At 40.9% G+C, this 13,822-nt stretch overlaps 1 protein-coding gene across 1 annotated transcript; it reads right to left on the bottom strand.

The window, feature by feature from the left end:
- Nucleotides 1-8,513: 8,513 nt before the first annotated feature.
- LOC311056204 (rho GTPase-activating protein 11A-like) lies at nt 8,514-13,599 on the bottom strand. The gene is made up of 8 exons (XM_084072653.1): nt 13,527-13,599; nt 13,273-13,378; nt 12,956-13,017; nt 12,763-12,859; nt 11,963-12,219; nt 11,445-11,608; nt 10,815-10,918; nt 8,514-9,017 (listed from the first exon to the last, which is right to left on the bottom strand). Exons 1-7 carry the CDS (start codon nt 13,562-13,564, stop codon nt 10,830-10,832), a joined length of 813 nt encoding a protein of 270 aa, XP_083928779.1. The 5' UTR covers nt 13,565-13,599; the 3' UTR covers nt 8,514-9,017; nt 10,815-10,829.
- Nucleotides 13,600-13,822: the final 223 nt, after the last annotated feature.

Raw genomic sequence — 13,822 nt, 5'->3', positions numbered from 1 at the left:
TCCCATCCGAAAATGCCGCTTTCGTAGTCTCTTTCTAAATGTCCATGCACCTCAGCAGAAAAAAGCTGAGCGCTGTTCCCAGATGGTATCTTGTCTTCCAGCCAAAAAGATAGCCTCTCCATTCTCACCTCTCCTCCCCCCACGGAGGACTTCTCCACAGCAAGTCCTCCGCAACGCCGTCCGCCACGCACCGACAGCCACCATGGAAAGAGTAGAGAAGAGTAGAGAAGTGTAGCCATCTAAGATGTGGTCCCGAGGCCGTCGCAGCCAGTCATCACAGCAGCCGCTGCGAGGTCACACCTTTTAGACACAGTAGAAACCCAGGTCGCGCCGACGTCTCCATGGCTTGCTCCGCCGCGTTCCCCTCGTCCTCGCCGTAGGAAGACTCCCGTGGATCCAAACCAAACGTCCTCCACACAGCCAGGCCCGCCCCCGCGGCCACCTCAAAACACACAGGTTCTTTAATCGATGCACACGCCGAAAAGCATGCACAACAATGGAGCTGGCTCGCCAAATGACGTGTCAGAAGAGGCCCAAAATGCGGGTTACCCGGCTGGTAGATGTTACAAAGAAGTAGAGAAGAGGAGAAGAGACATCACATCGCGGACCCAGAGTTTCCATCAGCATTTATTTCAGAGCAACAGCATCGCAACAACAGCAGAGAGCCAGGGCAGAGCCCTGATCTCCCAGCCTAACGGCCTGACGTCGTGTGAGACTGTCCTAGTCCTGAGTTACATTACATTCACCTTTTTATGCACACTTACAAACGGGTGGGTTGGGGGAGAATCCCCCAACAGCTGTTGTCCAAGTTCTTTGATCACTTTAGACTTCGTGTCTCCAAGATAACAAAAGGCAATGTAAATTAGACTTCACAGCTATCTGAGGCCCTTCATTACCTATGCGAACACCAGTCTGTGTCACTCATGATTCCGCTTACTTAGCTAGGTTACATTTATATCAGATGTTTTACTTGCATACCGTTCATAAAATATAGCAAATAAGGGCTAATATACGACACATGTTTTCCCTATTTTTTGGGACACTTTCATGCTTACAGTAAAGCTGTGGCCAAACTTATCTTTCAAGGTTTTAGTGTATTATACTTGGAGGGTATAGTCTTCTTCATTGCGCACACATGATTCACATTTTGCCTTCTGCTCGATTTAATTTTAAAATGTGGTGGCAGTGAGACCTCTGCAACACTGGTGCAGATCTTGGTTTTATTTACACAATAACAGGCAATGCAATATTTACCTTGAGCTGAAATTATCAAGTGTCTCAGTTAGTGGCAGTTGGGGCAAACCATAGAGGGGCAAACGCAGTCCCCACAACATCATTTACGATTCTGTGCCTATCGGAACATAACTCGGACGGCGCTTAGTCGACTAGGAGACCATCGGCCGGTCAGCGCGGGCACTCGCGCCTGGAGGCGCTCGGGCGCGCCTCCATGGCCTCAAGGTCTCCTGAGTCGGCGCGCCTCCGTCATGGTCCAAAACTATACTTTATCGGCGAAAAAAAGTAGTCCGCGGTTGTTTGAAAAAGTAATGTCCCAAGCGGAAGTCAAAGCCAGACTCCCAGTGGTAGTGGATAGGGAGTCCAATGATTATCGAAGTGCGCCACTGAAGCCGGTATGTATGTATATCCATGTTGTCGTCGCCGCCGTCCTCGCATCGCAGCCCCGCCCGAGCCTAAAAACAAGCGCTCCACTTCCAATCTCCCTGGAATGCCAATCTCCCTCTGACATATATATTGCAGCGGTAGTGCAAACCGTGCGGCAGTTACGGAGCGACAAACTTTTGTTGCGTGAAATAAATATGAATAAGTATGGCGGATCTCAATAAGTGTTTTGCCATTACATGGCAGGCACACTTAATTACCAGTTATCAAGCAAAAATAGATTAAGTTTTAATAATCAAGTAAAATCTAGTAGAACCTATGGAACCTAGTAATTGAGTCAATGTTACTGGTTATAAATAGAGTCCGATCAGGCCGATACTAATCACCGATCCAATCATGTGGGAGGGCATTTCTATTGTATTTTTTTTTATTATTATTATTTTTTATTTTATTTATTTATGCATGTAGTATTTTTATCATTTATTTTGTAGCAATAAAAGACAATATGTCTCAAAACACTGGCTTACAGTTGAATTATTGGCCACTAAAGAAATATGAATCAAAGAAATTAAGACAAATACTGACAATGCCTCTGAACATTGGCTTGCAGTTATTGCACATAGCCAAAATGCAATAATAATATCAGGCTTGTCGTTCAGGATGGGAAATGAAGTTGTCCTGTTGGGGAGAAGTGGAACTTAGAAGTCACTTTAAGTTCAACTTAAACTTGTTTTCAGCACTGTGCCTTGTATTCCACGGACGGCCTTGAAATCTGCGGTAATTTCTAAGGTCAGCTGTCCAGGGTCTATTGGTCATTCCTCGTACCAAGTTGGGCGGCCATAGTTATATGGTTAGGTTAGAGAGCCCGCTTGGGAAGCCTAAGGTCCGAAGTGTCCCTGAGCAAGACACTTAACCCCTAACTGCTCCTCTGTCGGCTGAAAACTGAAGTTCCCCCCGGGATGAAGAAAGGTCAAAAACTAAAATGTATGGAATGCCCTTCCACAGGTTTTGAGAGCTGGGATGAAAAAAGGTCAGCCTCTGTGGAAATGTTTAAGAACCACTTCTCTTTAAAACATTACTCTTTAAACAAGCATTTGTGGAATGTCTTAGATTTTTTGTTTTTGTTGTTTTTAAGCTGGGTGAGGCAGAAACCTGAAGTTCCCCCACGGAACAAAAAAGGTCATGGAATGCCCCTCCACAGGTCTTGAGAGATGCAGCCTCTGTGGACATTTTTAAGTTCCACTTGTGGAATGTCTTAGATTTTTGTGTGTGTGTTTTTGTTGTTTTAAATCATTTGAATGTTTCATGCTGTGTTTTTATTTATTTTGTATGTAAAGCACTTTGTGAGTTCTCTCTGTGAGAAGTGCTATATACAAATACAATGTACATACATACTTACTTACTTACTTACTTACTTACTTACTTACTTCACCACACCACACATTCATAAGAATTGTTGAACATGTTTCACCAGGCAGGTGATGTCATTTGTTAATGAGGTAATCAAATGTGGCATTGCACTGGCTATAGAGTACAGAAGTCCTGACGTCACTCGTTCATCCCCTGGTTCGTAAAGTAATTTCTCTATGGAGAATAACATTGGGTCATCTTAGAATCGTCTCATATAAGAATTGTGGTCCAAAAATAAACAAACTGTCTCTGCGATATTGTCAGGGAGGAGGTTCTGTATCGTTTATGATAGTCAGTCACTTATATTTCATACAGTCTGTTTCTGGCGAAAATGTAACTAATTCGGCGGAAGTAACATTATCGTTTTCTCACCGTCAGTTGATGCTTCATATCCATAAGAGTCAAACCGCCGGGGTCATTTGTTTATTTTTGGAACACAGTTCTTATTTGACGATATTAAAGAGGCCTATGGGAATTCAGAACGGGGGTGGAAAACCGCAAACCAGGTAGGATATGTAAATTACGTCAGACTTCGGTGCTTTATGACGACATTAGAGACTATGGATGATGATGGTGCTGTTGTTCCCCAAATGGAAGGAACGTTTTAAGCCTAGCCTGCTCTTAAACTTAGGATGTCTGCCTCCTGGACCAAACCTTGAAGATGGTTCCACAGGAGAGGAGCCTAATAGTTGAAAGTTCTCTCTAGGTCGAGATTCTAGGAGCCACAAAGTAAGACATCATAGCCTACTGGGAATGCAAAGACACACACACGCAAGCACGCACGCACATGCAACGCCCAGGATTCGAACCCAGGTCTCCCACGTGGAAAGCCAACATCTTTACCGCTAAGCCAAAGGGATATCCCTATCGCTCGGGGGAGATATTAGAGCTTCAGGGCATCAGGCTGAGGTTGTGAACCACTGTTCACACACACACACACACACACACACACACACACACACACACACACACACACACACACACACACACACACACACACACACACACACACACACACACACACACACACACACACACACACACACACACACACACACACACACACACACACACACACACACACACACACACACACACACACACACACACACAGTCGGCAAGAAAGCTTTCAACAAGTATTTAGTTAGTTCCTTGAGTCCAAATTGTATGGAATATGTGTTTGTTTGTTTGTTTGTTTGTTTGTATGTTGTATACTTCCAGAGATTTGCTATATTTCGCTTTTTGGGTGTAGCATAGTGTTCAAAATGAACCCTGTGGACATTATTTCAGTCTGGTACATGGCAGAATCTTGAAATATACACTATACACAATTAAGAAAATGCAGTTGGTAAGAACTATTTAGTAAAAACAGAAATATATATGTGATATAAACATTTTCAGATCAGTTTTTTTTGTGGTGTTTTTGCCCTGTAGCCTAATAAGATTCAAGATGTGCTTGAATCTTAATAATAACCACTTTATTCCTTGTTATTGTATGGAATTTATTTTATTTTGTTTGTCTCTGGTTGTTTCCTTCAAAAGTTATGCTCTTTTCTATTTCTCTATTTTCAGGTTTGGGTTCAGGATATGTGTAATAAAAGGTTAAAAAGTATCCCCATGGGACATCATTTCAGCCTGAAATACACACTTCAAGGATGAAGAAAAAACAGCTAGGTGGCGGGAAAAAATCCACCCTTTGCTTTCAATTCTAGACTAACAAATGTGACAAAATACAGTAAAATCCCAAAATGATGAGAGTCTTAATATCCAGCAAGCAATATAGAAATTCATTACTGGAAACAAATTCAAAGTTTATATTAGGCTATCATTCAATTAAGAGAGAAGCTGTAACCTTACCCCTCCGACGGACAAGAAGTAATAATCCTTTGGCAAAAAACACACATGTTCTGTTCCTTTTTACCAGGTTGCTAAACCTGGTCTATGTGTAGAGGTCCAACAAGTCATCATTTTCTCGTCACTTTTTCCTCATTGGCTGGCCTGGTTGGTGGGCCAGCCAATGAGGGCTCAATGTCCTCTCAGAATATCTAATGTTGCCATGTTTTGTGAGAGAAATAAGCAACCAGGTCTAGGAAAACAAGCCCAAAAGAAGCATCTATAGGCCACATGAGCACTTTAAACTATCTACAAGCTCACAACGTGTCGCGATGCCACGCGTTGTGAGCATTGTGAGCTAGATCTGCTACTTTCAAAAACTCTTGCAATACATTGTGGAATGTTTGGAATATTTTTTGATATTTACAAGCAACTTCACAGAAGTCACTTATAATAAGTGGACATGGCAACCCCAATAGAAAGAAGCTTTGGGGATGAACTATAGAGACACACGGCCGGAAGCGGAAGGCCTACAAATTCACGGCCACTTTTGACACAGCACCACTACTCGAGGTCCGGTAGAACGATGAACTGCAGCTCTCAATGCAATCTCTATGAGAGGCATTGTCAAATACCGTCATTTCACTGGTTAACTACTGAAGCTGTAGCGATTTTTTTGGTGTTCTAATAAACTGTCCCATTTGTTTAATTTGTCCTTTTTAATGTCCCATATCTGCCATCTCGATATACTACCCACAATATACTATAATATACTCCATCAGAATGCAAAACCGCTAGCATCGGAAATCTAGATTTTAAGTGATCGCATGGTACATACGTCACAGACGCATCCCTTGAGGTTTTCAATACCCAGAAAACTGGCGAAAGTGTCCGTTTTCAAGATGTTTTGGTCATTATCTCTGGAAAAGAAAGTCCAATCTGCTTAGTTCAAAGCTTGTTGGATGCGTGACTTTGAGGACATTAAGCACGCATTGACACCGTTTTGGGTTATTTGTTTTTTTTAGGGGAGGCGAGATACTGTCCTACAGTGTGGGTACGCGACTGGTCGGTGCTCGGCGCTCGTAAAGACAGTGATGTCACTGAAATGCGACAACTTGTCTGTCTGCCGTCTCGCCTCTGCTGTGTTAACATTGTGGGTAACTCGTTAAAGTGGCAAATTAAATGTGAAACCCATCAACTATTAAGAAAACAAGAAGATATGTTGACAAAGACACTCCATACATCTGGAAACATATTTTTATTTAAATCAATATCGTCTCCAGTTAATGTAGGAATATTTTAAAAGTAGGATAATTCTCATATCCTCTCATAGGGATTGCATTGTCTGTCATGTTCTTTCTCAGTTATTTTCCACTAGTTGGCAAGCATGCTTTCTGCAGCTGTTAAGGTCCTTACACACCGGGGCGATTTTTTTCATGCGAATAATACCTTTTTTCTTTAAAACCTTATAAAGTCAATGCAAGCTTCCACATCAGTTTCGCGAAGCGAAAAAAGCGTCTTTTAATTATTCGGAACGAGTCCAAATTTTGCGTATATTCGCATATTCGCCGGTGTGTAACCGCCTTAAAGCTCCTTACACACCGGGGGCTTCCAAGCTTCCATGGAGCGAAAAAGCGAAAAAGCGAAGCGAAAAAGCGTCTTTTAATTATTCGGAACAAGTCCGAATTTTGCGTATATTCTTTGGTCTGGCGGAGCGCTCTAGCTTTCAGATGCTGGTCGCCGACACTCACCGTCTGTCTGCCGGCCGACTCCACAACTCGAACTCACGGCTTGAGGCCTTCTCCTGGAAGTCCCGGCAGCGACTTGCTTTTTTGTTGAAAGTTACTTAACAACCAACTAGGCTGCAGTCAGAAACTGAAAACCAGGTTTACAATCATCAACATAATTTCGAACGACACTCTCATTAAAGACAAGCTGGATATGGCTAATCGCTTTAGAAAACTGCCCTCTCACTCTGGGCTTTATGGTGTAAAGCATTCTACCAAAATCTAGGTGTACGCAAGGATGATTTTAAATTCACCATGGTGACAACTGATGTACCCTCTGTACAAAAAAGGAAGCAAATTAGACCCTGGCAACATGAACATGCTTTTATTGCATGCAGTTTAGCTTTCTAGAATTCAGGGATTCCTGAATTCTATGGAGGAAACCAAATCATTTGATCAGTCCTACTCAAGGGCCCAGCATCCGCCTTTGAAATTGAGTCTATTTAAGAAGTGTCAGTTCACATGAATGGCCTGTAGTTTTGCTGTTTTACCCCTGCTGGTGTAAGAAGAAATAACTCAATGCAAGTGGGTGGGTTTTTCCCAAACTTTAGACTTGATTTTATTACCTTAATAAACATTGTCATAAATACTACATGCTTCCAGTCGCTAGTTTAAAGTCATCTTCACCATGATATGTGTTTTGGTAAATTATGGTCTCATTTATTTTAAAATTGATGATAAAGTAGGGTATGCTCTAGGAGGGGCGGGATGATTTGATTGACAAGCTACACAACCAATAGCATTCATTCCCCGCCCCCGCTCTTGATTGACAAGATACCAAACCAATGGCATTCATTTCCGGTTGCATAGGATATGACACGATATGACGCGATATAGAAATATGGCGTATTTTAAATAGCTGAAAAATAGGCTTCATTTATACTGTCTGTAGAGTCTATGGGCGTAACCTTAGCGCTAGGTATACTCTTGGTTGCTTGTTTTTACAGGAAATGCACTTAAGACCTCTGGTGATTAGTAGTTTCGTTCCCTACCTATGTTGAATGCACTTATTGTAAGTCGCTTTGGATAAAAGCGTCTGCTAAATGACTGTAATGTAATGTAATGTAATGTAATGTAACGCTGTCAATTATTTTTAAAGTCTATGGTCCTACTTCAATTCCCTGTCAGTCACCCCGATGAACCTTCCTCTCCTCGCTAATTCACTTCAGAAGTGCTATTATAGCTCTTTCAACAGTTTATTTAGCAAAGAGGTGCAATGTTCCTCACTAGAGGCTTCAGCGTAGCTGGAGAGCTGGGGGGATTGAAGCTTTAAAGCAGGTGTGTGTGTGTGTGTGCGTGTGTGCGTGCGTGCGTGCGTGCGTGTGTCAGTGTCTACTACAGGGTTCAGCATCAAATTTCTTGTGCACACCTTCAGTAGGCCAAGGAACTCAATAAACTAATATTTCTGGTGACAACTTTACGTTATGTATTTTGGTAAAAGATGTTCAAATGTCACACCTTTATCAACAACTGTCATAGCTTACACAAAAGCCTTACTTTGTGTTATTTTCAGAATGTGATATTCTCGCAAGTCATACACATCCATATAGATAGATGATTATTCGTATAGCATATTTCACACACACCATTCAAATTGCTTTACACGAAACATTAAGCATTAAAACACGATTAAGAATGAGTTTCTTCTAAATCATTTACTTTAAATCCATCAATCTTACAGACAACCATCCCACACAAGACATCTGTGACATGGATCCACAAAAGTGTAAATATAAATATGGCCACGTACATTTTTCTAATTTACAAGACTATAATGTATTTTTGTGGGTATGACTTTACACAACACAAAATAAAATAATATATACAGTATGTGTGGGTAGTAGCCTAAATACATCTGTCAATTTAGTTTCCTAAATACATCTGTCAATTTAGCACTTCTGAAGTGAAGTGAAAAAAAGATGATGGAAGAGACATCAGTGATATCTTGACTTATCAACTTAATAAAAACATGCTTATTCTATTTAGGTCCTTCAACTAAACCACCTATTAAAGCATGATGACATGCAGGGTTGCCATGTTCACTCCTTGCATCACACTCACAGCCCCGAAATGGATACTAATTACCAGTTAATGTATGCTGTACAAAGAAAAAGAAAACCAAATGGATATTCCATGTGGGTTCACAGAATATACAGTATATATTTGTATGCTTGCTTTTCCCTTGGTTGGTAAGCAGTGAATGGAATGGGTGGAGAGTTTGTATCTCTAGAAACACACGCGGTGGACGATAGAGGGACCAGACTCGTCATACTCCTGCCTGCTGATCCACATCTGCTGGAAGGTGGAGAGAGAAGCCAAGACGGAACCACCGATCCACACAGAGTATTTCCTCTCAGGAGGAGCAATGATCTGCAGAGTAGGGAGAGTTCATAAGATTAATGCTTGTTACTGTATTCTTGAAACAAATAATTATTATTTACTTTTGTTTGCCGTTTGTGATCAATAAGGAGACACAATTTGTGTTTGAAAGTTCCAATTGGATAAGGAGCTGCAGTCCCAAAAGAGGTTTTGCATTAGATAATAATAATAATATTCTTTATTTGTATAGCGCTTTTTAAAAACAAGTTTACAAAGTGCTTCGCAACACAACCCACAACAGACAGTGTGGGGAAAGCAAAACAAAAAACAGAAAACAAGACACAGACAGTTCATTTAACAAATACAACAGCAAAAACGCAGAAAACAACAATAGAGGCCATACAATGGAGTCCTCAGATGGGTATAGTGCTCTAGTTAAACGCCATTCTAAAAAAGTGGGTCTTTAGACGAGTTTTAAAAATGGCCAATGAGGTAGCTTAACTGGTAGTCTAACTTCCAGAGGAAGATTATTCCATAAAAGTGGAGCCCTAACAGAAAATGCTCTACCCCCTTCTGTGACCATATTAGATGTTTTTACATCAAGCAACAGTTGGTCTGATGATCTAAGGTTGCGGGAAGGGATGTAAGGGGGCAAAAGGTCTGAGATATAGGCAGGTGCAAGGCTGTTTCGTGATTTAAAAACAAACAATAATATTTTAAAATCAATTCTTAAAACCACAGGTAGCCAGTGTAGTGAGGCCAGAAGTATTAGATGTATTATTACAGTATAGTTTGTTGTTGTTGTACTGTATTTATTGTCATATTTATCTGTCTGTGAACATTCGACTTTGTAATCTTCTTATTCTGCTGTGACACATTGAATTTCCCCTTTGGGGGATAAATAAAGTCTTCTCAATCAGTTAAAAATGTTGTATACTTATACCTGAATAATTTATTTAATGTTGGCGAAACATAATATAATTGTGCAGTTACTAAATTATGGATGTTTGGCTTGAAAACACAACAATAACAACTTTTTCAAAGAATAGCTGCACTGTTATTTTGAGCATGTTGGATTGCCTATGTCAAGCAAGTCCTGTTTGCAATAATGTCAAGTATACAGTGATTTGTAGAGAATGGCCCTAAACATTAACCTGACACCGTCAAATGGAAGTAGCTTGCGACCATAGACTGTAAAAAAGAATGGACAAAGCCACTCCCCTGCTTTCTACAGAACGAAAATGAAGCCGATAGTTCAGAAACGTGCATTCCTCCATCGTTAATATATACAGTTGGCCACGCCGGAACTCAAACGCTATTGGTTGAGACCAGACACGTGACCAGCGAACCGGAAAACAACCCCCAAAAATGCTATTGGTTGGGTAGCTTGTCAATCAAGAGTAGGGCGGGGAATGAATGCTATTGGTTGTGTAGGTTGTCAATCAAATCATCCCGCCCCTCCTGGAGCATAGCCTACTTTATCGTCAATTTTAGAATAAATGGGACTATAATGTAGCAAAACGCATACCATGATGATTGAAAGGAGACTTTAAACTAGCGACTGGAAGCATATAGAATTTATGACAATTTGTATTACGGTAAGAAAATCTAGTCTAAAGTTTGTCAAAAACCCATTCACTTGAGTTCAAATAAATTCTTTCTGACACTGCAGGTCGGCGCAGGGTAAAACAGTGCCTCACTCTGGCCATTCATAAGCTTCCGTGTTGGCCTCATCGTAAATATCCAAGCCTTGCCCCTTGCTTGCGACACAACTTTGTTTCACAGTATTGAATTGATGACTCAATACCGCCCTCATCTGGCTAGTCAGGTTAACTAAACATTCCATACCACCAGTATGGTTCCTTATGGGTCTGTCTTGAGGAGGCGACAGAGCGCTGGCTTCACTGCCAGCATGGCTGGGACGTTCTCCGTGAGGAACTGTGGTAACACACCTATCACACAAACAAGTACAAAAAGTCATTGATTTGTTGATCGACAGATATTAACCGATCAAAATTTTAGTAATCAAATGAGTTAGTGATGTATCATGTAAACATTTGTAAGATGTATGGCAACTTTACCAAATGCTTATATTTCTTGTAAATTATAAAATAAAAAATATTTTTTGTGGGTCAACATATTCTAGTTTATTTTAAACAAATAACAGGTGATTAACATTAAATTACAACCATGGCCAATAAGCTGTCCTTGCCCTAATAGCATATACGTTCAATAATATTCAGCAGAAATAGCATCTAACTGTGAGCTTGTAGATCGGCTATTTTTAGTGACGAGATTTGATGTAGACTCTAGACTAGACTTTTTCTCCTCTACACTGTGTAGAGGGAAAAAAGAAGGGGGTCCAAGTACAGATCCCTGGGGGACCCCGGTCAAGGAAGTATATAGGGTGTGATAAAGTGTTTGTTGTCTAAATGAATGGCATAGATTAGAAATGAACTGTGATGTCTAGAGTCGTACCAAAGTCCTGAGCGTTCTCTATGAAGCAGCAGATGACTGCTCTCTGCAACTCGAGGAGTTTCTCTAAGCTGGCGTTCAACTTGTCAGTTCCCTTTCCAGAGTTAAGGAGGTTAGGAGTGAAGACCACAGACAGGCTTTTGCTGTCCATCTTATTCTCTGCTCTCCTAGGGCATTTTACAGATTACACAATTACAGAGTACAAGGGCAATGTTAATATACACAAGTCCTGTAAGACTGAGTCCGGTTCCATTTAAATTCATCTTTATTTGATCAAGTTTTGTCTGTCTGCCCTCCTTCAAGATCAGAAAACTGTCTGTTCTTGAAGGTCAGACGGATGAAACATTATCAAATAAAGATTAAAATGCATATTATGGAGCTGGGATGTGTGGATATATTTTTAATTTATAGTTTAATATTCTTTTTTCTTCATCAATTTGTTTTAATATATGATTAAGCCTTGTAAAATACTTAATTAATTAAAAAAGCTGGTGAACACGCTTTGATCAGTCTAATATTACCTCTGGGACACTTTGTGGAGGAATTCAAAAAGATAGCGCAGTACGCAGCGGTTTCTGTGAGGCAGAACGCGGGACAGCAGCAATGTGGCGGCGGTGCGGTCCAACTCATTGTTCAGCTGCTGGGCTTTCAGAAATGCTTCATGCAGCTCTGTGGGCAGGACAGGTTTTGGTAGCTCCCTGAAGAACTGCTTCACCAGTCCGGCCACGTCACAGGGATCAGCCGTAGACACACACTGCTCACCTGCATCCAGCTTGGCCTGAAGAAACAATGAAACATTGTGTTAGACTTCATTTATACACTGTGCAATTCATCGAAAATATATGGAAACCAGTAACAGACTTAATCTGGCTTGTGTAGGTTAATCAATTAATCAAGAAGCAGAGTTTTTATCATTCTTTTTTATATCAAAGAATCGACATGAAACTGATTTTTTTTATTATCGACTAAATAGATTTGTCTTATTAACCACTCAAACCCTGTATTACACACTACAGTATGTCGTTGTACAATGGTAGAATGCAAAAATTGTGAAAATAGCAGAGCTGGTAGATCTGCAAATGTCACTGTTTAAGAAAGTTTGAAATAATCATGATTTTGATTTAAAGTCATATCACCCAGTCCTGATTGGATAGCATGTCATTTAGACCTCTCCCTTGGTCAAGGTTGCCAAATGAAAGCAAGGTCAACTAGAGCCATGAAAAAGATGCACACACATCCATGTGATGCTCAGGTGCAGAACAAGCAGCAATACAAAAAGAATATCTACTAATACTAATACTAAAATGAACTAGAGCATCACCCTGAGTGCTTTTACACGAACAATGGATCCTGACTTCCTGAACAGGCCCTCTGTGTCTATGTGAAGCAGCAGCATCTCACAGGCATCAACCAGAAACCTGAGAAAGCACACACATGAAATTGAATTAGCAAAAAATGAACAGAAACATTAACTGACATTATTTGTGGCTTTTAAACAAGCTTTCTCCATTTACCTAGGTACGTCCCCAGTATCAAACTGTGGTAGGCTTTCCAGCTGTGCTCCAAAAACCTTCACCTGAGGAAAAATACATTAAACAGTACTTAAGATTTCATAAGACAAATGGTCAAAATATGCTCAATCAAGTTGATTGAATGTGCCTTTTAAGACTCAAGCACAAATATGTGATCTTTAACTTGGGATGGGATGAGTGAGTGTGCTCTCAAGATTCAATAGGTTTTATTCGTCACATGCTCATACAAGACTGAGAACATGACACATTCAAGTAATTGACAATGCATGTTAGTAAGGTTTGTTTATCCACAGACTCACCCTGTTGGTAGATGGTGACTTTGACGTTTGTTTGGTTTTGTTGTACCTCTTGTTTATCGTAATGCCGTACGTGGCTCTGAGCTGCTCCACATCCATCAACCGCTGCCTGTTGATATTCATGCATATAGATGACCATATATTATTTGTACATATCTGTCAAAAGCAGTGGTTGTCAAACATTTTAATTTCAAGGAGCCCACTTTGAGAACCACTGGTCAAAAGGATAAAACAGAAAAGCCGGAGGGCTTATTTACCTGTCATTCACGTCTATCACATCCTTCCTCAGGCCCATGGAGCCCTCAGAACACAGGTCAGCAGAACTGAAACACAGCATGGCCCTAGAAAGAGAGAGCAGCATGGCCCTAGAAAGAGAGAGCAGCATGAGAGAGAGAGAGAGCACAATTAACATGTAGTTGAAACAAGATGACAAAAACACAGTGTGTGTGCGTGTGTGTGTGCGTGTGCGTGTGCGTGTGTGTGTGTGTGTGTGTGTTGAACTCCTCTCCTCCACGGCCGTTGACGCACAAACCCTCTTTATATCAGTGCGTCG

The sequence above is a fragment of the Gymnoscopelus microlampas genome (genome assembly GCF_963454915.1).
Source record: "Gymnoscopelus microlampas genome assembly, chromosome: 11".
In the NCBI taxonomy this organism is placed as follows: Eukaryota; Metazoa; Chordata; class Actinopteri; order Myctophiformes; family Myctophidae; genus Gymnoscopelus; species Gymnoscopelus microlampas.
Note: the sequence above shows the minus strand (reverse complement) of the source record. Positions and strands in the feature narration are given on the sequence as shown.